We start from the raw sequence: 27,765 nt of genomic DNA on the forward strand, positions 1-27,765 counted from the left end.
TTTTATTACCAAGCTGATCCAGGTTATTTATGGATTTTTAAAGTTATCTGTCGTGAAGATCTGTGAGACAAAATATTATGTTATACACATGGAACTTATACTGCTACTTAAAGCAGGATTGATATATTTGATATATTTTTGGTCACTTCCTTTGGGGCATAAACACCTCAGTGACCTGTAATCACCTTATTTATTTAATATGGGGAATATCCTGGCGAATAGTTGTCTATTGACACATCCAGCAGACACAGTATTCAATCAAGTAATGCTGGTGTGAACTTAATGAATTTAATTCCACTATTCCCTCTTCTTGCAGCTCTGTTTTGGTCTCATGTGATATTTAATAATAACAGTATCCAGAATGTTGGACTGAGCTGAGAAACAGTGAGTGACTGATTTCTGGAGTGAATACTGTCGTGATTATTTCTGTCACCAAATCTGTCCTGCCAATATTTTCTGTCAGACAGTTTTTACTTCCTTTACTATCTTACTACTTACACATGACTGATGACAAGTCTACTGTGTGTCTCCTAGATGACATGTCCAATGTAGATAAATATTAATGAAATTCCTGTACATTTTGTCCTGATGGGGAACCTGTATCACCCCCACACATGCTAGAGGAAACATGCTTAATTAAATTCACGGGGACCATGATGGACCTACGTGACACTAATGTGGCCTGAACCTACATGATGATGTAATGCGCATGTTAATAAAGAGGCATCTAGTTTAAAGATTCTAATAATGTAGGCAACACATTATTAATCATGGCTGGGAGCACATCAGGAAGACAGAGTGCCTGCAACACATGCATTTTGAAGCAAGCCTGATGAAACAACTCCATTGTGAGTTCGTGTGCGTGTGTGTGAATATTGTAAGCGATGTATACCTTGTATATACATATATGCATATACATATATGGATGGATATAGATATATATCTGCGACTGTTAAAAACAGTCAGCATCAAATTTCTGCAGAACATTATTGTCTTTCAATCTCAAAGACAGCTAAGGATTTAGAATACTCAAAAGAAGGTGACTGTGTTGTAATCAAACTCACCCTGAGATGCATGTATTAAAGTGAGGCGTGCTGGAAAGTCAAATACACGGCATAAAATGCAGAGAGCATTGGAAATCTGAGTGAGATCACAGCAGCAAAGCCGTGGCTGTGAATTTCAGTTACATGGTGTGATGTGGGCTGAGGAGAAAGATTGCAAGATCAGAAGGATAACCAGTCCGTTCACTGCCTTCCTGTGGTCAAGCCTGCAAGATGGACATGACATCTTACCATGCAATACCCTGCCTGCCTGTATTAAGATTCAACAATTAAGTCTAGTACTTGTTTAGGCCATAAACAGTCAATCTGCTCTAATATTTGGAAACACATTGCCCTTTTAAAAAGCTCAAGGGCCACAGTATTATTTAGCTGGACCTGATGCTGTGATGAATTAGTGAATTTCTGCGAGTGTGCTCTGAATTCCATTATGCTAATAATAACAGACGGCCCATCTGCAAGGGGCATCAAATAGGAAGTATTTCTGTTCAAACCTGCTATTTCTGCCTAGTAGAACATAGATTTAACCACCTGTGCACATATTCTAATACAACATGATTTAAGAGGCCCTGTATCCACGACTGAAGACATATTGTGTAATGTGAATTGTCATTCTCACTGAAATGTAAAAAGCATAGCGGGAGGCGGCCAGTGACCCACAGAGCCCTGCCATCTCTAGGTTAAAAGCTGATTGAGACCGATGACTTTGATTTTTACAGTGTGAAGGAACAAAAAGTTGAGCTTCCATTTCAAATCAGCCTCAGTTTTAGCCCACACACAGGGCACGCTTCAGTGATCTGAGAAATTACAGGATACCACCCCTTCCAATTTCGCCATCACTGGACCAGACTGTTGCAGGCTTTCGAAACAATTACCCCAAGGGGATCAGAGTAACCTTGTTTATAGCTCATTGAGCATTCACAGTTCCAATTTAACACAGGTAATTACAACGTCGTTATCTTCTCCTAAATCTTCACCAAAGGTGTTATCACAAATAGCTACCTTTGGCTCGGCTGTTTGCCTTTTGGACACTGATCGAAACAAACATCATCAGTATGCCCAGGCGCTTCTTGGACAGGCTTATGTTCGTTCTCCAGGTGTCGGTGACCCAGTGCAGCCTGCTCACCCAGAACACATCAGTCACACTAACACACATCTGTCGCACCGGTACAACCCACTCCATCACATCCACGGCTGGTCTCTCTCCTTGAATGTCCCGTCCCGCTTGAGGAGGACAAACAAATCTTCTGATTTGCCTCTAATCTGCAGTCTACCCTCAGCGTGGGCCACCGTCAGCCCAGCACATCAAGGACAAGCACTCCATAGGGGGGCTTTCCATTAGCACAGCATCCTTCCTCCACCATAGTGTGATAGGGACAGGGCAGAGGGATACGCTCCAATTAGAGATGGAGACATGGGGACTTTGCCCCTGACATGTCCCTGCTGCTCCACAAAAGAAATGTGAGCACACCTTTCTCATACGAAAGGGAGGCTTTCCTTCCTGTAATTTTTCCTCCCTCAAGCTGTTGCTGTTCATTCACTTCATAAAACCAAACCATTTTGCATCCTGCTGTTTCCTTTTTTGTACGTGGTGCTGCCTGGCTGCATGAGCCTGTAAGTATGAATAACTGGTCCAGCTTATGTAGTTTCTATGTGTCTAAAATGTGTTTGATCTTGTGTATCTTGTGTGTGCTTCTCTTTGGCGCCTGTGTGAAAATGCTATGCTGTGGTGGTCTTTGGCATGCATCTCTTGTCTGAGGCTTCCATCAACAGAAATCCATCCCCCTATATAGTGCAGCATGTTCAGCTTGGCTGTTCTGGGTTAAGGTAGCTTCATGCTTCATGCATTTGCATGCCGCATGAACACAAACTGCTGATGCCCAGTGGGAACTCCTTCAGTCCATTTGCATTGTACTGATGCTCCTAAACAAATGGAACAGAAATTAATCTGATTTTTAATCAGGATTTGTCAACGTAAGAGGTAAGCGACACAGAAGAAAGCACTGCACATTACACAATGAATATTTCACCTTCATTCTATAAGAATAAAACACAATATGGTCGTGATTAAGCTACAAGACAGCAGATGTTTCACTAGTCCCATGCATATCTGTCTGTTCTAAAGGTGAAGAATGAGCGCTTGGATGTGCATGAGCCTTTCCATCATAAGAAACCTCCCATGGAATCTAAACTTCACCAATGACCTGCAAATGCACAAGTGCAGCATTCTGCATAAACACTGAGAAAATCTAGTGTATTTGGTTGATTATGCAGTGTATCAACTATGCATGAAGCAATTACATACCAGGGCCTTGGGGCTCGGATGGAAACCAAATGGATGAATTCCTACAACGATTCCTCCCTCCATTCTCTCTACATGTCCATTCATTAATTCAGCCGTGCAGCTATTTGTTTGTGCAAACATTCGTTTAGCTATTTGTTTGTCTGTTTGCTCAGCCACAGAAGTATTTCTTTTTTATCTGCTCCAAGAGATGTCAGAGTCTTATGGCCAAATCTATAGGGATTTCCATCTGAGTTGAAGAGACAGGCTGCATTGATAAATAAAGGTCAAAGGTAGAAGAAGAAGGCCCAGTGACAGGGTGTGTGACAAGAGAAGTGAAATGAGAAATAAACTACTGGATCTTGCAGAGGCTTAGATTGATTGGAATTTAGAGAGAGGGAGGAAAAATTAAATTGAGAACGGGATGGAGGATGGGGTGGATCAGAGTAGATGCAGAGAGAGAGAGAGAAGAGAGCAGAAGTCAGCATGATAGGGGCAAGCCAGAGAATGAGATTTTTACCCTGAGAGAACCAACTTCAAAAGCTTTTGGGGGCATGCCTTTACACATTTTTACTCTTCACAAAATCCAGATTCTGGATGTGTATGTGTGTGTGTGTGTGTGTGTGTGTGTGTGTGTGTGTGTGTGTGTGTGTGTGTGTGTGTGTGTGTGTTGGGTATAAGAGAATTAATAACTCATCCCTCATTTCACTGAGTCCGTTATTTCTGTTTTGGAGGTTAAACTAGAACCTACATTCGCCTCTTGTGCATTTCAAGCAGTGATTGATTCATTTGCAGTGTCTTTTTTTATGTTGCCTCAAATGTTTCTGCTTCTGTTTTTGTGTGAGTCTGTGTGCCAGTGCCTGTCTGTCTCCCTTTCTTCCATCTGGATTCTTTTAATCCCATTCTCTTCCTCTAATCCATCTTTCTCCCTCTGTTCCTCGCACAGTCTCTTCCCCTCTCTTTGCCCCCACCCTCTCCCCCCGCTATGTATGCAGCAAGGAGCTGTATCTTCTACGCAGTTGTGATTCACTTGGCAGCCACTCGAGATAAACATGTTGTGGTGGACAGACGCCTGGGTCCCGGTCCGGAGGAGCAGACTGACGTGGGTGGGCCTTGCCCTGGTCTCAACTTCAGCACGGGCAGCAGCAGGCAGCGCCAGCCACTTGGCCAGATGGTCCGGAGTCGAGCTCTCGCCGCTGTTCATGAGATGCACCCGCTTACTCTGTCTTGCCTCACCATGGCCCCCAGCATCACGTCACAGTGGAACCAGAGGAAATTAGCACCTAATTATAGGCTCCTTTCTGTGAGGAATGGTACGGGTGCTGGTGGAGTGTGTCAGCGTGTGGAGGTGGGGTGGTTGACTCACTGTGAGACTAAGGCAGACCATGCAGAGGACATACAGAACATACACACAGGCCACAGAGGACACACAAGTGACTGCACTCACATATGCATGGGAACCTCTCTCCTTTCTGGTTGATTTGTGCCTCAGCAGGGTCTGCTCCCCCACCAACAAGGATGCCACAACAGAAACCACTTGTGTTCCATCTCTGATCCAAAAGGATTAATTACACACACAATGGAAGCTGATGCCTCTGGTTTCTATGCGCCACAGGCTCCCTTGTGCTGAGGAAAGTGTAGTTAATCTTGACTGGGAACAATGGATATTTTGTTCTTGTGTATTTGGTTGCGATATGAACATAGAGGAGAGCTTGACTATGCTGCCATCTTGTGATTGCATCTGGACAAATACAGGATGTAAATGAGTGTACTCGAAGGATGCTGTTTTACTAATGTAACACTAAATATTCATATTTAATTGATGTCTAAATTAAGTCAAGGGCAGTAAAAACTAAATACAGGTCAAATGTTTGGAAAGCCAGAGAAACAATATCCTGACAGCTGCTCAGAGGGAAGAGCAAGCAGTGGTCAGAAAATAGATGCATGATGAAACTATGCAAATCTCAAAAGCAAGACATACCACCCTTTAAACTAGCAAAGGCACTTTTAGAACTGTGACAACTGGAATAACTTCAGTCACTTCCATCTGGAAAGTTAGCAATAAAATCTTTATTAGGGCTGCAAAGACTTACCAAAAAATAGGTTAATATAACAAAAAAAGTGAATTTCTCATTCGTAAACCATACAAAACCATTTTCTATCAAACTTTAAAACTGTTGATTACTGCTTTTAACATTCATATCTTATTCCATCTGTTTACAGCACAACAGAAATTTTATGGGCCGAGGAAAACATTTAACCAACATCACTCGAGGACTTGTAAACCACACTGTTGCCTTTAGCAGTCTGAATGTGGATGCATACTTGTAAATGTCATTTCTGGAGTTAATACAAAGCTTTGGCAATTTGGCAGTTGTGCCATCATCAAAACTGTAAGCAAATGTCCTTTTGGGTTCTAGTGCATCTTGAGTATATTGTAATCTGTTGAAAAGCAAACAGCGGCACCAAAAAGGAGGTACTGGGGCATTTGATTAAAGCGTGCACATGACAGGAAAACAATGGTGGGTCGGTGGAGGAGGAGCGATGGAGCATTGGTGCAGTTTATATTAGGGTGCAGCCACTTTATAGGGGCTCCCAGGGACGTTGTCGTCACCCCATTTGACGATGACAGTGTAGCTGCCCTTGTCCTTGATAGTGTAGGAGACATTGTAGAGCTTGTTGCCCATGTGTTTGACATACACTTCCTCACATGGAGCATGGGGTCCGTGCACGCCCACCATGAGCATGTTGGTGCCTAGAAGGAGATTAAAAAATGAAATTTAATGGTGTGCAGAAGTTACGCTGGTGTATGTGTTATCACCCGATTCCGCAAATCATTTCAGGTTTACATCTGTCTTTCAGCTGTTTCAGTTTTATGGATCACCAGCTAATGATTTATTTAATACGACTCATTAAACTCACTTCCAGCATTATCGGGAATATGTTTTCAATAAAAAAATGTCTTATAAACTGCATGCTATCTGCCTGGCACCAGCTAGTCACAAGCTACCATTTGACTAACATAGATGAGCACTTGCAGTCACTAAAGAGCCAATTTCCAGCTGAAGACGTGTCCTTGGTTTATGTTTTTGTTGACTAAAAATAAGCTCTGTCTGTGTTTTTGGCTCAATGTGGAGAATTATCTCACCTGCTTTGCTGCAGTCTACTGTAAAGTTGTTTTTCTGTCCCAACAACGCCTTGGACAACCCTGTGCCACGACAGACCACTTTGCTGGCATCAGATGTCAGTTTGGTTGAGGCGGTGGAGGGGGAGCTGTAGGTGCCGCCCACTTTAGAGGTCTTGGTAACTGTTTCAACCAAGACAGAGGAGGTCTCATGGAGGCTGTGTCCTCCTGACAGTCGGGCGCCTGCGGAATAGAGAGAGACAAAGAGAGCAACAGAAAGTTATCTAATGACATCAGGGCTCCATCCAGACATTACATAACACACTCAGTATTGACAAAGATATGAGAGAAGCGAAGATGCTGTTGCTTGTCAGGAGAGTTTCCCTACACAGTAAAGTACAAGAAGAAGACCGGTGCCTGAGCTCAAACAGGAACATATTTCATACCATCTTCAAATAAAGTGAACTCTCAGGACTCGTGGGAGATGTTTTAAAATCTTGAAAGTATTTTTATGTTACATTAATAAAAAAAAGAAATTCATATCGGCCATGTAGTGACAGGGATATATCACTTTAGTGCCAGAGAAAGCCAGCTTTTATGTAAGAGGTACACTAAGCAGTATGAACACAGATGACATAACATTTCCCGACATCCACACTTTTTTCAACAACATTTGTTTCATAATCAAGACACTTGTCATCTGAGATCCACAGATCAGATGGGAGAATGACTGTGAAGCAGACCTGTGATTTTAGCTTTGAAAGGGCTGCCCACTATGTGCTGTGGCCCGCCGTATTTGATGGTGATGAGATAGTTGCCAGGTGCCATGGGTATGTAGGTGATCTTGTAGCCTTCAGGAGACTCGCGACAGTCCATCTTGACCTTAGATGGTCCGTCGATGTTGACGGATAGAGTGCCTGAGCCTGCGTTACTGGTGTTGACCACAAACTCTGAGGATACACCTGGAAGCAAGAGGGCAAATTGAGAAACAGATGAAAAGTCTGCTCATTTGCAAGAGATTAAATTAAGAAATAAAAACACAAGAATTTGTCAGCAAATCCAGCGTGCATTTGTAGAGATGGTGAGGACACCATGTATCTACCTGTGGTTCCTCCCTGCAGTCCAGGGCCATGTGCAGTCACCATGCCTGGGTCTCCAATCAGTCCCGGGTCTCCCACTCGCACTCTAAAGGGGCTTCCAGGAATGTGGCATCCATTAAACTTGACATCTATGGAGTGAATGCCATTCTCTCGTGGAATAAAGCGAATTGCACTCTTGTCTGAAAACAGAAAAGAAGAGGTGGAGATGTTACCGACCAATACTCTTAAGCAAAAGTCCCTGGATACACTTGGATTATAGGTCTTGCTACAAAGTAAGGTTGATGTGTACCACTGTCAAGCTCAGTGACATAGCACTCCTCGGAAGAGCCGGAGGGGGTGTGGACTTTGGCATCCACCACACCTCGAGCCCCATTTCGCTGCACCATGAAGGATGCTTCTTGGTTTACCTTCAAGTCCTTCTCCTACAAGAGACAGGTATGAATATGATTAGAATATGTGTCTACGTGCTGCGTGTGTGTGTGTTGTGTGTGTGTTTGTATGCCTCGAGGGAGACAAAGCTTGTGACTCACCATGCCTGACCGAGAATAGATTGAGTGGTTGGGTGTGAGAGGTAGAAAAGGTCAGAGTTTACAGTTACGCGTTTAGTGATTTCGCCCTACAGGCAGACGAGCAGTCCTGCCAGACATAAGAGGCAGTGTGACATTTTAAACGTTGGTCTGATATTGCACTTTACTTGGCTTGTAGTGGTAGAAAAAGCACTCTGAAGTGGCATTTCAGTTAACTAAAAATATATGTTTTTAGCAGTGTTGGCAGTTGTAATGGAAACTGTGAAAGAAAATAAAACAAGCATCTGTGAAGTGAGGAGACCAACATTGCGAGCTGTCACAGGTATCTTTATCTTCCCCTCGCTCTTTTCTTTTTTCCTTCCTCTCTGACAGAAACACAATCACACAGACTAGCTTACTGCCCACACATAGCACAGCTTGTGTTGCCCCACATTAGCAAGGGACAGTTAATCCAGCCCTTCATCGCTGGCCAGCATCACAGTATTATAAACACGAATACTGCTCCAACACTGGCATTCAATTACACTTCAAGGGCAAAGTGCTATTAGACAGATATATCAACTACCTCTCCTTTACTATGTTTCAGGCAACCTGTTATTTAACCCTGTTGTGACTGTGTATGTGTTTATTTCCAATGTTATGTACTTCAACATATTAATGTAGCTTTGTCAACAGCACGTGTTTGTGCAAGATTTTACCTGAAGGCTTGTGACAGTGAGCCTCCGGGCCTCATCTGACAGTGTAGCAATCGGAACAATGAATGGGCTGTCAGGGATCTGCTCGTTGTTGAACTTGATTGACACCTCATAGTCGCCTGGGGAATGAAGACACCACCAAATGAACTAAAGCATGTAATGAAGAATTGCTGAAAGATTGAGCAAATTAGAGATAAAATAAACAAGAACATTTATTGTGGGTGACAAACGTCATACCTGGTTCTTTAACGATGTAAGATACACCACAAGAACCATCCTTCCTGTCCTCAAAGGAGATTTCAGCCTTGCTTGGCCCCTCTACAGCAATGGACAGGCCACCAGCACCTGCCTCTCTGGTCCAGATACTAAATTCAGCTAAAGCAGTTGAAGCAAGGCTATATTAGATGGAGGTTCATCAATCAACACAATGAAAGATTTAGAAACAGAACTTGAACAGTATTTATAGCGAACACATTTTTCACAAAGACTGCGTGCCGATGTTCACACAGAGTGAACCTACAGGGTGCTCCAGCCACGCCTCGCTCCAGGCCAGGTCCTCCGGCGCGGACCTTGTGCGCTCCTCCTTCCCCCATAGGCCCCACAGTAAACTGGAAGGGACTTCCAGGAACATGTTGGCCTCTGTATTTGACGTTGACTGTGTGGGGTCCGATTTCCTGTGGGATGAAGCGCACGCTGTAGGTGCTGCTTCCTCCATCCACGATGTCGGCATCTACTGTTTTCCCACTGGGGCTGGTCACCTGAGCCGTCATGGTCTGGGAGCCACTTTCAACTGCTGATATGTGACAGCACAGCATTGTTTAAGTTATATTAAGGTTGTTGGTTAAACAAGTGTCAGAAAGCTTGAATAAACACTGCACATCCTTCTATGGACACTTCAAGCCAAAGTGCATCAATTCTGTAGTTTTCAGAATTTAAAAGGGGTGTAAATTTGGATTCTCACCTTCAGGTCTGGCAGTGATTCCAGCAAAGCTGCTGAGGCTCTCTCTGCCCAGAAAGTCTCCAAAAACATCTCTGAATGGGCTTCCTCCCCCTCCCACCTGCGTGCTCTCCTCCACTCGTACCTCCCTCTTGGTCTCTCCACCACGAGTTTTGCTGATCTCCGTACGCTCAGTGCGGGTGTATGTGTGGCTGCTGCGCGTGAACGTCCTGGTCAGCCTTTCCTGAGCTGAAACCATCTGGAACCAGTTTCCTGCAGTGAGGAGAAAACAGTGTGAATACAAATGTGGGAGTAAACCAGCTTCATTTACAGTATTTTAAGACACTTGCACTCTAGCCACCTCTGATTGGTTTCCTTTCTCACCTGGGATCTTGAGATTAAGGCCACATGTGCTACCCACTGAGGCAATAGAAGAAGCCTGCCTCTTTCTGGTGATACTCTCTTTGATCCTTCCTTCTCCAGTAACCTTGACTGTGAAAGGACTTCCTGCATGGGGAGAATGTATTTATAGTAAAACAAACAAAATATATTATATTTCTTTTTTTTTTTTTTTTAGATGTATATAATATTTTCCAAGTAAAAGATTCTAACCTGGAATGTGCTTTTCAGCAAACTTGATGTTAACAGTGTAACTTCCAGGTTCTGTTGGACAGTAGGTTACTCTGCACGTCCCATCTTCAACATCTTCACAGTTGATATCCACTTTGCTCGGACCCTCAATTGACAATGCCAGACCTCCATAACCTAAGACGAGGAAGGGAAGTTGGAAAAGTATGTTTTGCTTTTGTATTTTTTCTGTTCCTGACATGAAGTAGAAACATACCACCTCCGGCTCTTACCTGCATTCCTTGTGTCCACAAAGAACTCAGCCATTTCGAAAGTGTGCGCCTCCACCAGGCCTTTACCAAATGCCTTTACTCTGCTGGCCTCTCCAATCTCTGACTGACCCACCATGATCTTGAAAGGGCTATTAGCTACATGAACGCCATTTTTTCTCACACTCACTTCATGCTCTCCAACCTCTTTAGGGGTGAAAGAAATACCTGTAAACATAAAAAATATATAAGAATTGGGAAAATGCAACATAAATGCACTGGATGAATCCAGAAGTGCCTTATCTACATTCTTCCCTTCCTGTTTTTCTGCATATCTGGTAAGTGACTATCTCACCAAGGTGTCTGTTGGGCAGTCTCTTTAGCAGGCAGGGCTCCTCGTTGCCTGATGGAGCTCTGATACTGGCACTCAGAGAGCTCAGATCAGTCTCTGCGATCTTTAGGGACACATCAGCTGCTGTGCCCACATTCAGCTGAGACGTCCTGGTTATGGTGTCGTCCCCTTGACATAATAAAATCGGTTTAGATGACTAATCTAGAGTGTCCACATCCACTATAAATATATCAGCTGCATAAAAAAATTCCTCACCAGTGATCTTAGCAGTAAAGGGACTCCCAGGAATGTGCTTGTTGTCAAACTTGACAATGATGTTATAGTCTCCAGGGGCTGTGGGCAGGTAGGAGACAGCACACGTACCATCTTTGTTGTCCTTACAGGTGATCTCAGCTTTAGAGGGACCCTCCACCGCCAGAGACAGACCACCTTAGAGGGAGAAAAAAAAGTTCCATATTCTTACTTGTCTGCAGTGTGTTGGTTTATATAGATTTACTGTATTAACACACAACACAGCAAATATCAGTGAAAAAGAAAGGAACTTCACCTTCTCCTGCATTTTTGGTGACCACAGTGAATGTGGCAGCCTTGTTGACCATACCATAGCTCAGACCTGGACCATAAGCAGTCACCACTCCACTGTTCACAGCATCCACATAGAACTGCAGAGGGCTTCCTACAGGAAATAGGGTCATTGGCACACATCGTATTATATTACAAGACAGCAAAACATTACTGAATAAATGTCTGTTTTTATAGAAGAACTACTTTTTATTCATTCCATCTTTGTCTAACAGGATGTTTTTCTGACCTGGAATGTGGTTTCCATCATATTTGATGTCCATCTCATGCAGGCCTCTCTCTGTTGGCTGGTATTTGATTGTGATGGTGCCGTCTTTATTGTCAGTGATATGCGGCCGGGCAGTCTTGCCTGAAGGCATCCGCACCTCACCTAAAAACGTCAGCGGCATAGTTAAATGGCAGTGGCTTTAAAAAGATGTTTTGTGAGTCTGTGTGTGTGCAGGACTTTGTATTTGGGTGTGAGATGTTTGTCACACCTGTGATTTCTCCTTGTTGTGGCGTGAAGGGAACAAGGAAGTTAACAGGGCGGAAGAGAGGATCCACAGTATCACGTGGAACAACAGGTTCATTTGTGGCCTGTCAATAGAGACTCAGGGTAAATACAGTAATTGGTTTTATACAACTCAGGATGTGTATAAGATACACAAGGTACACAACTATAGCAGCTATTTAAATACTCATTTGCTCACCACCACTTGGAAGGGGCTCTTAGGGATGTTCTGCCCACCAAAGCGGATGGTAATTACATATTTTCCAGGTTCAGGGGCTGTGTAGTAAATGTCAAAGGTCCCATCATGATTCTCAACCACGTCCATGTCCAGCTCCATTCCCTGTGGGGTCAGCACCTTACAGGTCACCTTGCCTTTCCCAGCAGCCTTGGCATCCACGGTGATAACTGTATCTTCAGAGGTCTGCAGCTTCTGAAGACTGGCTGTTATGGAGACAGAGAGAGAGAGAAGAGGGATAAGGGGTTAAAAGTGCAGCATAAAGACACCTAGAAGATTTTTCTAGCAACATACTGTAGCACAGAGATACAAACAAAGTCTGAGTTACTCACAGACACCATGTCCTCCAATAGACACTGAAAATAAAAAGAGAATGCTAGTGAATATATGTATATAAATGATAAAACTACACTTTGTAATGATACATTTATTTATCAGAGCTATGGTGTAGTTTTCTTACCAGTTAGGCGGCATTTGCTGGCGTCTCCTGTGGGCAGGGACTGAATGCGGTATGGGGAGTAAGGAATCTCATCCCCTCCATATTTAATGGTGATAGTGTAGGGGCCTGTAGAGTCAGGTACATATGACACAGTGTAGGTGCCGTCCCTGTTGTCCTGGATGGTTGCATTCTTTGGTTTACCCTCTGGGTCCTGTCAATAGAACATTGAGTTTTTCACATAGGCACTTACAATTTAAAAACGAGTCATCTTTAAATAAATGTAGCTTAACCCACCAGAATCTGCACAGTCAGTAGTCCCTCTCCTGCATCACGGGCATCAATGGTGAACTCAACAGGCAGGCTGGCAGAAACCCCTTTTTTGTCTAGACCAGGGCCACTGGCACGTACCTTACTGGCGTCATGCCCAGGCTGGGACATTACCTTGAACGGACTGAATATCAAATGTAATTACTAAACTCAGCCTGACAAAAGACTTCCAAAAATTGGAACTGAAAATGTGCTGAACTACTCTTTTCTTTCTTAAATCCAGCCAGATAAGGCAGAACTTTAATTAAGACATATCATGCTGTACCTGTGTGGGACTTCCTGGTCTGCATATTTGACAGCTACAGTGTAGGGGCCATCCTGCGCTGGGGTGTAGTGAACTGTGTAGGTGCCGTCACTGTTGTTCTTCACACCAACTGGCTCCACAGTACCTGGAAATAAGACATGATAGAAATTTACATATACCACAAAATCTACTTTAAATGAACGATTGGGGGTTTTCATAGTTGTCTGGTGTGTCCTCACCTGTTGGGCCGTACAGTTTCACATCTAGTTGGGCCTGTCCAGCCTTGGTACAGTCAACTGTGAAAGTTTGTGGAACATGGGCTCTGACCCCAGCGCCCAGTCCTGGACCTGAGCACTTCACCTTGCTGGGGTCCACAGGGTCATGAACGAGAACACGGAATGGGCTGCCAGGGATCGGATGACCTCCATAGTTAATGTTGACATCATAATCTCCAGGAGTGAAGGGGACATACTCCACACTACAGCTGCCGTCTTTATTGTCCTTGCAGGATATTTTAGCCTCTGATGCACCCTCAATGGTCAGACCCAGACCTCCTGTACCAGCACCCCTGAGAGGAAAGCCAACATTTTTATTTTATTCCACATATCAAAAATGAATTCCCACAATGTGTCCATTAAATGTGACCCAGCAGTACCTGGTCTCCACAGTGAAGCAGTTGGGCTTGTTTGTTATTCCTCCCTCCAAACCTGGTCCATAAGCACGGACCCGCGTTGGATCACATCCCTCCACCACTGACACTCTGAAGGGACTCTTGGGTACAGGTGCTTCATCATACATCACCTCAATCAGATGCATTCCTGTGCACAAATATAATCCAATCTAAAGTCTGGTATCATACATCCCTGCCTGAGCATTCTCAAAGCAAGCAAATATTTTCTGTTACAGCAAGTTGCTTTTAATTATGGACCAGACAAATTCCCTTTTAGGGAAATAAACATCTGTTTATTTATAAAAGACACCATCTAGAACGCAGACGCTCTGGTGAACGTACAAGGCATTACATCTGTTTTCTATTCATTATTCTGTTACAACATTTTTCTCACAGAGCTCTCTCAGTAGACCTATATGTTAGATTCCCAGCCGCACTGCTATGATATTAGAGCATGTCTGGTGCTGGAGCATTGCTCTGTGATCTCTTTGCTTTGTGTTATAGGTCTCTATTAATATCCTCTGTCATTCCCCTGCTGTATTGCTGTGTGCAGGCAGCCTTCAGCACACATACCTGCCTGGTTAAGAGCTTCTGTTCCAGAGCGTACTATTTATAAAACAGAGCCTGTCTGCCTCTCTACCTCCCTGCTCTCTGCCCCTCACATCATTGCTCCACTGCATCATTCTGTATTTATACCCCTCTCTGTTGCTCTTCCTTTCCCACTCTCCTGCTTTATTCCCAAATGGCGCCTAACACGAGCTCCTGTTTCTAATTTTTCTGTCTGTCTCTCTGTACTCTTTCACACAGGCTAAGCAAAATCCTTTAGTTTTCCATGGCAGTGTAGATTTGTACTTTTTACACTTTTTATACAGATTTTAGTTCTTTTATTGTTGTTTGTGGTTTCTTCACCCTTAATTGTATTGAAAAGTACAGTTAAATGGTATAATATGATGTGTTCTCCGTGTGCCTACCATCCTCAAATGCGGTGTACTCCACTCTGTAAGTGCCGTCTCCCTTGTCAGTGATGTAGCTCTCTGTGTTGGTGCCGGAGGGGTTTAAAATGTGTACTTTGACATGACTTCCTCCAACACTGCTCAGCGCACGGGCATCAACAATGAAGTGAGTTGTGACTTCTCTGAGGACGCCTGGAAACAGAAAAGCCCCTCAGGTTATTTGATAATGTAGAGTAACATCAAATTCAGCCCCAACAATAAGACATAAATCTTAATAAGTGATTCATGAGTTCCGTATCAACTAAAAGTCCATTACTCAAAGACATTTAATGTACAATACCATAAACAGAAAATGAGCAGCAAACACGGACATTTGACAGATTAAGTATTGAGTATAAATGTTTTGTCAGTTTGTATGCTGACTGCAATATAGCAGAGTTTATTTAAAGAATCCTTTTAGCACAAGCACATTTTGTGAGTATCTTAAGTTAAAGTTTGTGGTCTAGTTACCTCTGGGCTCCACCCCTGGCCCGTATACGTGCACCCCACTGGTGTCCACAGAGGGCTCAACCTGTAGCATCTTTGGAAACTGAGGAATCATATGGCCACCATACTTGATCGTGATGGTGTGTGTGCCATGAAAAGGTGGGATGTATGTAACAGAGAAGGTCCCCTCTGCAGTTTTCTGAATGTGCACTTCAGCCTTAGCCCCAGTTTCGGACACAATTTCGATGGTGAGCTCGCCATCGCCTGCTCGGGTGCAGTCCACAGTGAAGGTTGCTGGCTCGCCTGCCTTTGCCTTCTCCAGACCAGGACCGCTAGCCGTCACCTTGCTAGGGTCGAAGGCTGGACGCACTGTAGCTTTGAAGGGAGAGCCAGGGATGTGCTTCTCAGCAAACAGGATGTTGATGGCATACTCTCCAGGCTCTGTGGGAAGGTAGGCTACTGAGCATGTGCCGTCACCGTTGTCCTGGCACTCGATTTTAGCCTCACAGGGACCCTCCACAGTCAGGCCCAGCCCACCTGCACCAGCTCCCTTTGTATCAATAGTGAATGGAGCAGGTTTACCCACAATGCCTCCCTTCAGGCCTGGGCCAAAAGCTCGCACCTGTGATGCAACAGTTATGCCAGATGTCAGGTGTGGTATTATAAACTTCTATTGAGAAACATAAAATGTAAAATCTTATGTTTTTTGAGCTCCAAGTATCAGCAGAGTGAACTTTAATAACATTTACCTTTGAAGGATCAGCAGGCATCACTGCTTCAACCCCGAAGGGGCTTCCCATCACTGGGTTGCCATCATAGCTGACATCAACCTTGTACTGCCCCTCCTCGGGAGGGATGTACTTCACACTGTGAGTGCCTTTGGCTTTGTCTGATTCCAACTTGCATGGGATTGGTCGACCAGAGGGTGAGGTCATTTTCACACCTACATTTCCCTGTCCACCAGCACCCTTTGTATTAACCGTGAACTCCTGATCTTTTCCGACCTCCACTTCTGCAAGAAAGAATGACATCAAACACTTAAATGTTGCGCTTAATTTTTAGATTGTAAATCCAAGAGTTTATTATTTAGTATTTGTTACTTACTGGTGTCTAATCCCTGTACTTTCACCTTCCCAATGTCCAATGTTGGTGCCACAGTGATGTGAAAGGGACTCTTGGGAATGGGATCTCCTCCGTGAGTCACAGAAATCGCCATGTTACCCTGCAAAATACCAGAAAAAGAATGAATATTGATAAATTTGTAATATTAATGTCAACAATTCTGTTCTGTTAGATTTCAAAGTCCTACAGTACCTGTTGAAGAGCTGTGTACTTGACAGTGTAGGAGTAATCGTGGTTATCGATGATCTCAAAGTCACGAACTGCCTCCCCTGGGCCTGATGCTGCAAAATGCACCTCAGGCTTAGCCTTGCCAGCTCCCTTTGTGTAGATGGTGAAGTGGGTTGGAGTGCCCACCTCCACTCCTAAAGCACACGTGTGTATTTGTCAGTACTGTCAGTCTGCATCAAATCACACTGTTTCTGTGACATAGAAGTATTTTATTGGAAATCTGTTGCAAATGTGCTTTTTTAACTTGGTAAAACTCTTACCTGTCTTATTGAGTCCAGGACCCTCTGCTCTCACTTTACCAGCATCATGGGAAGGATCCACTTTTACTTTGAATGGACTGCTGGGAATTTCCTGATAAAAATCATTAATGAAATAAATTATAACCACCATTTGTTAATCAAAACATAATTTCACACACCCTACAAACAGTATCCTTACTTGGTCAGCAAACAACACCATAATGGTATATCGGCCTGGACCAGGGGGAGTGTACTTGACAGTGAAAGTGTCATTGTCATTCTTGATGATGTCAAAGTCGATGTCTGCCTCAGCAGGGCCAACCACCCCTGGGGCACACTTGATTCCAATGCTGATGTCCCCTAATGGTGTATAGCAATGAGTATAGTTCACACAGGTCATTCAAAATAGATGGTCTGAATAAATAGAAGTCCTTGCACTGCGTTGAGCTTTCCTTTAAGTACTTTTCATGCATTTCAAATAACTTCACCTCACTTTCGCAGCTGAACTGCACACATTCACTTGTCTGTACTTTTCAATTTTACATGATGTAATTCTAATTTCATTAAGAGTCAGCTAGACTCAGAAGTGTTTTTGTAACCATGCACATGATCTCCTCACCTTGTCCAGCCTCACTGCAGTCCACAGTGAAGTATGTTGGCTCATTAGCCTTGAGCCCTGTCTTCTCCACTCCAGGCCCATAGACCTTGACTCTGTCTGGATGAGAACCCTCTCCAACCAGCACCTAATGAATTCACAGTGCACTTGAGGCAGATGCAATTGGCTGAAGTAGAACTGCTGCAGTCCTCTAACTTTATCTATATTTTGTTAAGTATCATTTTATTAAACTGACTGAATTTTAAGTACAGTATAATGGTGTGTATATGTACTCTGTCACGTGTCTTACCCTGAAGGGGCTGTTGGGTACGTTGACATCTCCCCAGGTGATGATGATGGTGTGCTTAATGGGCTTTACAGGAGTGTACACACACAGAAATGTGCCGTCTCCCTTGTCAGTGATCTTGATGTTGATGGTGCAGCCTTCAGCATCCTTAGTGGATAAAAAAAGCGTGTGAGTTCTGGTGTGTACAGCCGATATGCAATATAAATGATGTGTTCCCATAAATAAACAATGAATTCTCTACAAACTTATGCTCCCCACACCTGAGCGTAGATCTTGAGTTGACCCTTCCCAGCCAAGCGAGCATCAATGGTGAATTCAGTTGGTTTGTTCAAAGTGACACCAGTTGGCTGCAGGCCTGGTCCATAGGCTTTCAACTGCAAAAGACATATGCACATATATTTTTTATGTAATTTGTTCAGAATATGGTGAGAAAACATCAGTTTTTTCATATATTAATAGTTTTTGATTGAGTGAGTGGGAATTACTTTCTCAGGGAAAACATCATTGGTCGCAGCGACGATGTGAGCCATAAAGGGGCTGTCCTTAATGTCCTCATCATCACAAATGACATGGACAGCATAGTCCCCAGGCTCAGTGGGCCAGTAGCGTACATCACAGGAGCCATCACCCTTATCATCACACTCAATTTTAGCTTGTGATGGGCCTTCGATAGAGAAGCCTGAGCAAAGGAAATATTCACACGTTCGGATTTCAAATTTAAAATGTATAAGTAGATGTACTTTTTTCTCTGGTAAGAGTTCATATTCTTTGTATATGTCTCACCCAGAGTTCCAACTTCAGTGCCGATAGCCTCTACCACAAAGTCAGCAGATTTTCCCACCATGCCAGTCTTCAGACCAGGACCCCAGGCCCTCACTTTCTGAAAACCTGCCTCCTGACCCACCTCCACCTCAAATGGGCTGCAGCACACAACAGAATACAGAACATTACCTATCATAAATGTGAATGTGCATTGTTAATGAGCAGCTAAAGGCAAAAATAGGATCCTACCTGCGTGGGATGGGCTGGCCTCCCCATGTGATCCTGACTGTATATTTACCAGGCTTAAGGGGGTAATATTCACATTCATATACACCATTCCCAGCATCTCGCACTTTCACTTGCTCCTCTGCTCCAGCTGAGAATAATAGACAGAGTCAATATGGATTCAAGTTAGAGACATTTTATACATTGTTTGTGGTTTAACATATGCATATGTGAATGCAACCCTGCAGTCAAAGAACCCAAACAAAGGAAATATTTCCAAGAGAGTACAAGGAAGAGTGAGGAGTGTTGCTGAGCAGAGAGAGCTGTCTGACTCACTTGGTCCTTTGACTGAGACGTTCAGTGCTCCGCTACCAGCTCCCTTGGTGAAAACTTTGAAGTCTGCAACCTCCTTTACTCTCACGCCTTTAGGCTGAAGGCCTCTGCCTGTCGCTCTGCAGGCATTTGGGTTAATGGCTGAAAGGAATAACAACAAGCGTGAAAGACAGAAATATTTAGCAAGGCATACAGCAACCGAGAGTAGCCAGCAGTTGACAGCAATGTTAGTAGAAAAGACATAAAATATCCAATTTAAATTCAAATTCAAGGTTGACTGACAGAACCTGAAAATGAGAATGATGCTTTTTGCAGAACATATAATGCAAAGTACAGAATGCTGAATAGGACTGAGTGCATCAAGGGAGCTTCTGACAACATTTCAGTCAGTCACTCAGAAATGTTGACTGCAGGCTTAAACTGAATGCTGGCTGATGCAAATTTGGATGCAATAAAAACAAACATGTCAACAGCACAAGCAAAGATATTTAACAGAGAAGAACAAAGTAGACCGAATCACAAACTGGGACAATCTGTAAATGTAAATTGTTTGTACAGCATTGCATCTCATCTCTCCTTCAATTTAAACCATCAAGCTGCAGGACGCAAGAAAATGGAGCAGGCCATCAAGCACCCCTTTGAGCCGCAGCACCCAAATCTTAAAGAAAGCACAGAGGGCACAGAGGGAAGGGTAGGAGGGATCTGGCTGAACAATGAGCACAGGCTCCTTCCCAGCAGACCATACTAACTTGGGCGACCAGGTTTTGGGGGGGGTGCCCCCTTCCCACCCTTCACTCCAGGAGGGGTGCGCACTGACTGAGGGACTATCTGCAGTGGAGCTCCCTTGGGAGGAGCAACGGGCAGAGCTAGAAATGACAGATAGGAAGGGTTATCCTCTATGTTGGGCGGCCGTTCCCAGGGAGAAAAAAGATGACTTTAGATTGTGATGGATAGCTCACCATGACACTAACAGCACGTTGGGAAATCAGATTTGTCTGACAGTAATTTACAACACAGACGGATGTCTTACCCTCTGCGATGTTGACAGTGAAAGGGCTCTTGGGGATCTCCTGGCCTGCAAACAGTACGTGAATGGTGTGAGGTCCCTCTAGCATGGGACGGTAGGTGCAACGGAAAACATTGTTGCCCTTATTTTCCAGGACGAGCTCAACCGTGTCCTTTTTGCCCTGAGGATCGACGATAACCACGCTGACGTCACCATTACCAGCACCTGAGAGTGACAGAAAAGAAATAGTTATCATAAGACAAAGTTGATGCTGCAGCTTTAGTTTGCAGTGATTTGTTTTTACTTGTAAAATAGAGGAAGTCTTTCATTATATCTACTATTGTCTGCACATCTCTATGTCAGTACAGGAAGTGGCTGAAGTGTCCATACTTACCAGCTGTATAGATGTCAAAATAGGTGGGTTTGTTGGCCACGTTGCCTGTAGGTTCCAGACCTGGTCCTCGAGCATGGACTTTACTGGCATCACCCATGTCCTTTGCCACATTTACTGTGTAGGGGCTCTTGTCAATGTCCTGACCAGCAAACAACACTTTCACCTAAGAAAAAAAAACCACAATGAATTTAACACATTTAATAGCATAGCTTTGTCCTACTGTGTGATGTATGTGGAGGCATTTGCAAGTGTCGAATTTTGTACATAACAGTAATGGTATCAGCTTACCTTATGGACACCCTCAACTTTAGGAACATAGGTCACAGTGTAGGTTCGGTTTTTGTCATTGTTGGGTTTAACCTTAGCCTGCAAGACAAGTGTTAGATAAAGTTTAGATGCCACACTTTTAAACTTGGCACCAGAGTTATCTGAGATGGCAAGCTGTATCGGGCATAATTTACCTCTTCTTTGTGACCCTCGGGATCCTCCACATAGACCAGCACCTCACCACTTCCAGCTTCAAGAGTCTCCACAGTGAATACGGCTGGTTGCAGCACCTTGTTGCCATGAGGCTCAATACCTGTAATAAAAATACAGTGTGTGTTGATATACAGCACTCTGAAAGGTTTAGGGCAATGTAACACTCAATGTGACAAACTGTCCATATCAACTGTTAGGACACCCACCTGGTCCATAGGCTTTAACCTTGTTTGGAAAAAGCTGTTTGGGCCTGAGAGGAGCTCCGGGCTTCAGTTTTGCCTTAGGGAACTGAGACAGGTAGGTCATCACAGAGTGCTCGTCCACATCTGGGTCCACAATCTCCTCAGGGGCAATCACCTACGGCCCAGAAAGATGACCGGCACAGGAGCAGTTATTCATGTGTGTGAAAAATGATTGAGTTTTATTTGAAAAGTACTGGGTGAAATTCAGTGTTTATGCAGCATACACCATAGCCTAATTCATTTTAAATTGACTGCACTGGCATTAATAATAATGGTATTGTTGACTTTTTAAACAGCTTTCCCTTATTAAGCATAGTACAATTGGATTTACCAAGGATTAAACTTATTTATACTTTCCAACACAAATTCTCTCTCCCTAGCAGCACTTGTTTGCTTGTCTGTCACACAGTGGCACAAAGCCATGCTCCATGCTGGTTATATTTAACCCTAGGACAGCAGGGTTAAGGATTGTTGCCCTCAATAAGCCAGTCAGGGGGATTTATACTGAGCCAGACCTCTCCCACATCTCTTTAACAGCAGCACACTGGAATCTAGCCCCCAGGCCTTAGGGCAATGACATGCACCCCCTGGCTATCTCTCTAACTTTAAGCCTTATGGAGAGTAGCTAACCCTGAGTCTTAGGCAAACAAGTAAACAACCTGCATAGTGCACATTACAATGCAAAGACTGTGGACTGGAAATATTGCACTCATGTTCGGTTCACATTGTTATTCTGATGAGCGCAGGCATATTTACACTTCTGTTTTGGCTGTTGGCTCAGAAGGTGTTAAGAAATCTCACACCTCCACAAACTCACAAATCTACCAAATAAAACTCCTACACACTCACTTACTGAGAGGTACAATAAAGTAAAAGGAAATATTAAAAGTGAGCTGGGTAATAAATATTTCATGACACCCTCCAGTATGGTCTCTCTGGAAAAACACTGGGCTTCATATCATTCAAATAACTGCCTTTTGTGCAGTGTTGTCCCACAGATGTATGTACATGTGGTGAGGTGTGTTCGCATTTGCAAACGTGTCTTGGTACTAAAACTAATGGTGCCAACTAATTAGTAAAACGGTGTTCCCTTCAGAAAACAGAAGAAACATACTAGCTTCTAGTCATGTGAGATCAACTCACTCCTCTGACACACAGCTGAGGTAAAGCAAACTAAACAACCATTTGTGGCTGACATCTATTGAGTGGATCTTACCTGAGGCACACCCAGCCAATCGTCAGCCTGCTGCATAGCTTCTCTGGCATTCTGCACGGGCTTATTTGGGTCCCACTCAGCCCAGTCAGGACACAAACCTAACAGAATACAAACAGGACAATTAGACATTTCTGTGCGGGCTAATGCAGGCAGCTTTACACTGCGGTGGCTATGATAGGGTCACTTGGGCTGTCACTACTATCTCTCCAACACCTCTAGCTACAACACTGCATGACCTTAGCCACACCGCTGTGCTCCTGTGTGTTTGAAATGCGTGACAATGAAACACTCTATTGAATGTTAAAAAAACAACATTGGCGGACACTCCGGTACTTACGCTGTGGCTAAAGGTAGCCTCCTCCATGCTGCTAATGCCTAAATTGGATTAGTGTAGTGATGGACTCGCCCATACAGACACACCATAGATTACTATTAAGTAATTATTACAGACACACGTATTAGACCAAAGGGCTGAGTTGGCATGCAACTACGAAGGAGTGTGATAGAAAATACAGAGCAAAAAACTGCCATTTAGGAGGAACCAGGGTGGGCCTTCTGTCATCCTACTTTGGGGAAGCAGCTCTCCTCACAATGATGTCAGCTCTGGAGTTCACCATTTCTACTGCATGTAGGTCATAATGGAACATCACTGTAGTATTAAGGATAACAGCCATATGCTGTAAATGTATAAGAATAAGATAGATAGAATAACATAATTGAAGCTGTCTGTCATTTACAGTAGTGTTTTCTTCCTGGTCTGGCCAGTGAACTTGCTTTGCACATTTGTATCTGAATCAAAAGCAGAGCTTCTGTGTTTCAGGGCAGAGCTAGTTTTGACAGTTACCCTGCTGTTTGGTATTAGCTGATGAAACAACAGAACCTTGTATGGTCAGCGTTGCAGCACAGTGTTTGAAAGATTCGCCTGCTCAGATCAGTGGCTCATATAAACACAGTTTAACATGGTGAACACTCCACTTGCTACTCCTCCACCTTTCACTCTGTGCAGCAGGAGTTAGGAGATGACTCTCTAATGTTCATTGTTGGAAGCAGAAGCCTAAACTGGCAGTGACTCAAGTTATGGCCCCGCGGTCTTTGAATCTCTGGATCAGGCACCTCGCTATGACAAATCACTCTGTATTTTGATGCAGAGCCAAGGCATCCCCCTTGACAGAAAAGGAGGAATGGTGCCCAAATTTGGGGTTGTTGTGTAGCAGCAAGGCTATAAACACTAAAGCCGGTCTTGGGCCTCAGGGCCTGAAACAGTGAGAGCGAAAGCTTCAGTCATTGCGGGACAGCTGGCGGGGACGTCCTCCGGCCATCAGCAACCCCTCTACAACCCAATGACACTACCTGCTCTCTAGAGACAGATTACGCTGGCTGACATCTGAATCTGAATCAATGTGTGTGTGTGTGTGTGTGTGTGTGTGTGTGTGTGTGTGTGTGTGTGTGTGTGTCTGGATGTACATGCTCCAAACTGTGTGAGAGATATACACCCCCCCATTTCTAGACGAGCAAGTCTCCTGAGAAGGTGATACTGTTTCAAATACACTGACTGACACATGTCTGACCTCAACCTCCATGGCAACCAAGCAAAACTGCCATATACAACAAGCCTGTCACCAGGCTCTGCACATATTCTGACTCAGCAATTGCACTACACTTTTTTTTTTTTTCACATTTCTTACCGGGGGCACAGTTGTCGACCAGAGCTCCCAGGGCTTTGCCATCCCGCCAGTCACGGTTGAAGTTGTTGATGGGCAGCTGGGGCACTTTGTTCTGTATCCAGCCCAGCAAGCGCTGTTTGGGTGTCAGCTTCTTAGTCTCCTCGTCATCCTCGTCATCCCACATGGGCATAGAGATTGAGTAGTGAAGGATGAGGGTCCAGATAAGACCCAAGATCAGCTTTAGATTCCCATCCACAATGGCTTTGCTATCTGCAGTTGGACAGTAGAGATAATAGAGTTCATGAGGATTTATCACCTCCAATGGTTTACATATAGCACAGTGTCTTACAGTATATGGTGATATGTTAGGTTGTTGGTTTTGTCCACTGTGTTTTCATTCTCAATTGTTCATGGGCTGTTTCAGGGAGATCTGTGCAATCTACTGTTGAACTGGTTTAAAGACTGTACAGTATGTTGTCCTCGATGACCAAGGCACCCTAATGCTAAAGCATAAGACATTAAGACCTCAGATCTATATATAATACCATTTCAGTGTCCTTTCCTGCTGCTGCTTGACTGGTCTATTCTGAGAAGAAATACAAACAGCGATGATTGACTGCTGAGAAGACAAGAATCTAATGCTCCTCACTACTTCCCCTGAGCCCCTTTCTCTCAGACAGCTGTCTGGCTGAGGACCCCTGACAATCTGTCATCCAGTCACAATGGTACTCTGAAGACAGTGACAGCTGAGGATATGTGGAAGTGGGTCCTTCTCTGCATAAATACCACTTGGATTTCAATTACCACCAAAACTTGCAGCATGAGAGTGTGATAAATCAAATAAGGTGAAGATTAGATTCATTGACAGCGAGCATGCAGCTCATTTCCTGAAACTCTCTGAGGAAAAGTTTGTCAAATAAAGCATTTTAAACTCCCTCTAATTTAGAAATTCAGCCATTTAAGACGAATAACCTCTGAGGAGTGCTAGACTTTAATGTTTTATCGACTAATCTTATGTGATACACTCCAGTTAATTCGTTAAAACGTTAACAACAGGGAGCTTTTTATGCCATCTGTTTGTCACAAGACCTATTGAGACTGTTTCTTGTGACACCATTTGACTGGCACAGACAGGTGGCAAGATGTGGCATAGTGTGGTTTGATCCTGCCATGTCTGGCTTTAAAAGCATCTGTGTGGTCAAAAAGACATCAATCAAATGGTATCTGGTTACACACTGTGACACATGTGCAACTAAGCCTGTGGTGATTTTTGTGTGTGTGTGTCAGATGGGACTGAGACATTATCTTAAGAGGCCTTCACTGACCTACTATAGATGCATACAAGAAGAGGGTGCTGGGAAGTAAAATGCCAGGACTTCTATTATCACGCCCTGTTTCTGTCAAAACAGTCTGACCTAGTGTATATCTACAGCTGCAAGAACTGTGCCAGACACACACTAACGTATCAAGTCCTAGATGTGCTATTTTGGACACAAGCTCTGCAGAATTTCTGATAATATCTGTGATGAAGGCCTTTGCCCTACTGTGATCAACAAGAAATCTGAGTGTTGAGATGGACATAAAGAGCTTCCCTCGGTGTCATCAGGCACACGCTCAAACTTTTAATGCATGTTCCTGTGGACACACTGTGTCCTTCACAGTCCACAGGCCAAAGCCTCGGCCATGCCAGGGATTTCACTCATGTGGGGCAGTATCATTAGTCACCAAAAGAGACTAATCTAATAACTATTCTGCTGTATAAATAGTGTTTTTTTTCTACAGGAGTATAACTGGCTCCTCATCGTACCATATCTGTGCTTATTTATATTATGCAACTGGTTTCTCCTCAGTTGTTAAATAGAGGTGGCATTCTGCTCACTCTGGTGGAGTGAGATCCTCTTGTTGAAACTCTGTGGATGTGACACAAATTCCACAAATCCACTACAATTTAATATAACTTCAGCTATCTGTAACTGCAGCCTGATCCTCAAATCCCACCAGAGTTAATCCTCACCTCACAGGAGTTGCTGATGGGCCCGGACAGGAATTGGCTGTCACCGAAAAGCCCCAGTGAGTCGTTCTGACCCAACAGAGACAAATATGTGTGTGTGTGTGTGTGAGACTGTGTGCCCGTTATGTTGTGACTGCAACCCCATGTATATCTTGTGCCACTGTCATTAGCACCGACCTAGTGAATTTCCAGCCCATAGTTTACCACACTGCTGCTGTTGGAGTAGGTCGAAAGCATACTGTGGAGCCACTAGGCCTTGGCCCTGACACATGTCAATGACCTCAGTGACACCTCTGCAATAACTTTCCAATAAGCTGGTGACCCCAGCTCAATGCAGGTTTCCAGGGGCCTGTGAAAGCCATATCTCACTGCTGGCTGACACCTGGGCTGATAACGTACAGCATGTGTTTGTGAAGACATGACAGTTTTAAAAATATCAAAAGGTATGAAATGTGGCCATGGTTCAGCTAGAACTACTTCCTCCATCTTAATACATGTTCCTATCTAATAATAGTCTGGCCCCTTTTTTTCTGTTTGCACTTTATAGCTGTATCAGAGAAGTCCTTAAAGAGACTGACTCACCTATTGAGACAAGTTTGATATGCTCTCTGTCCAGGAACTCGAGCGCCACAGACACATTCTCAAGTTTCATCTGACGGAAGTTGGGTCTGGTGTGGTACTTTCTGTACATTTTCTTCTGGCTCAAAACTTCCAGGAGAGAAATGAGCTTCAGCCCATCGCTAAAATCCCTCTGCAGGTCGGTGATGGTCTTGTTGACACACTTGAGGTGCTCGTTGCACCACCTGGTGAAGGTGTTCTGCTGGATCTTCTTCCATGGCGCGTCCTCGGCCAGGTCCTTCTCCGTGGCTGGCATCTCGTCGTCCTCCTCTTCCCCTAAATCGGTGGCCTGGTAATACTGTGGAGGCAGCTGGTCGTCGCCGTAGTTGTTGCTCATCATGACGGCCTTTTCCGAGTCCACTTTTATACCTCGGTGACACTTGGGTGTTGGATTGTGCGCTCGGCAGCGCAGAAAACTTTAGCAGGTTGATGACAAGCGCGCTCCCGCGGAGGAACTTTCAAACTTGGAGGAGTCTAAAAAGCAGCCAGGATATTTTTCGGATGTACTTGCGAAGACACCACTTATGTCAGGACGGTGATGGATTAAATGATCCAATTTATAATGTGCACGGCAGCTGGTTGTCCGGTTTTTTAATTGGCACTCTCTTGATAGGTCGCTGCTTTCTTATACAGTCCCGAGGAAGCGCTTTAAACAAACTTTCTTGGCAAGTAAAGTGGAGAAGAACTGGTGGAGTTCACTCTGAGCCTGGTTCACTTGAATGTTGGGAGAAGAAACAGATGAGGGGGTTTATAAAGGACCCCGGGGCCACGTCACTCAAACTCTGTGATCACAGTCTATTTGTTAATCCATGAGGATAACGAGACTCGGGCTCGGTTTACTGGGAGGATGGGGCCGCGATTGGTCAGACACCAGGCTGCGCAACAGTTGTGGCATGCTCCTTATTTTTAGGCGCTCCTATTTGGGAGACTGGGGGCTGTACTGCCCGATTGTTGTGAATTGTTGTGTGTCATTCTCAGGGTCCAATG

At 44.1% G+C, this 27,765-nt stretch overlaps 1 protein-coding gene across 4 annotated transcripts; it reads right to left on the bottom strand.

Moving 5' to 3' along the window:
- Nucleotides 1–5,395: 5,395 nt before the first annotated feature.
- On the bottom strand, nt 5,396–27,482 carry LOC113165957 (filamin-C-like). Of its 4 annotated transcripts, none has more exons than XM_026365796.1 (47): nt 26,743–27,482; nt 24,171–24,419; nt 22,486–22,583; nt 21,234–21,384; nt 21,009–21,127; nt 20,836–20,913; nt 20,548–20,710; nt 20,178–20,378; nt 19,897–20,013; nt 19,151–19,288; nt 18,839–18,965; nt 18,611–18,747; nt 18,313–18,506; nt 18,088–18,201; nt 17,831–17,974; nt 17,545–17,668; nt 17,125–17,285; nt 16,947–17,037; nt 16,651–16,820; nt 16,441–16,558; nt 16,086–16,348; nt 15,361–15,958; nt 14,869–15,042; nt 13,883–14,045; nt 13,467–13,795; nt 13,249–13,372; nt 12,951–13,107; nt 12,678–12,867; nt 12,550–12,573; nt 12,182–12,423; nt 11,969–12,068; nt 11,722–11,862; nt 11,458–11,586; nt 11,166–11,339; nt 10,914–11,078; nt 10,583–10,786; nt 10,335–10,487; nt 10,107–10,229; nt 9,747–9,995; nt 9,306–9,575; nt 9,023–9,160; nt 8,789–8,904; nt 7,853–7,985; nt 7,566–7,742; nt 7,207–7,425; nt 6,488–6,706; nt 5,396–6,094 (listed from the first exon to the last, which is right to left on the bottom strand). In XM_026365796.1, exons 1-47 carry the CDS (start codon nt 27,116–27,118, stop codon nt 5,907–5,909), a joined length of 8,232 nt encoding a protein of 2,743 aa, XP_026221581.1. In that variant the 5' UTR covers nt 27,119–27,482; the 3' UTR covers nt 5,396–5,906. The 4 variants fall into 4 exon arrangements, with proteins under 4 accessions (XP_026221581.1, XP_026221580.1, XP_026221583.1 ...); XM_026365795.1 differs by having other exon boundaries at nt 9,306–9,578; XM_026365798.1 differs by lacking the exon at nt 19,897–20,013.
- Between the last annotated feature and the right edge of the window lie 283 nt (nt 27,483–27,765).

The sequence above is a fragment of the Anabas testudineus genome, chromosome 6 (assembly GCF_900324465.2).
Source record: "Anabas testudineus chromosome 6, fAnaTes1.2, whole genome shotgun sequence".
Classification (NCBI taxonomy): domain Eukaryota; kingdom Metazoa; phylum Chordata; class Actinopteri; order Anabantiformes; family Anabantidae; genus Anabas; species Anabas testudineus.

What these genes read in the sequence shown, in the direction of transcription:
- LOC113165957 (XM_026365795.1), bottom strand. Translation starts at nt 27,118, where the DNA reads ATGATGAGCAACAACTACGGCGACGACCAGCTGCCTCCACAGTATTAC. An exon ending in GGTCGACAACTGTGCCCCCG is followed by an intron (nt 22,584 to 24,170) that starts GTAAGAAATGTG and finishes GTATTCTGTTAG; the next exon opens with GTTTGTGTCCTGACTGGGCT. An exon ending in AGTAGACTGCAGCAAAGCAG is followed by an intron (nt 6,095 to 6,487) that starts GTGAGATAATTC and finishes ATCTCCTTCTAG; the next exon opens with GCACCAACATGCTCATGGTG.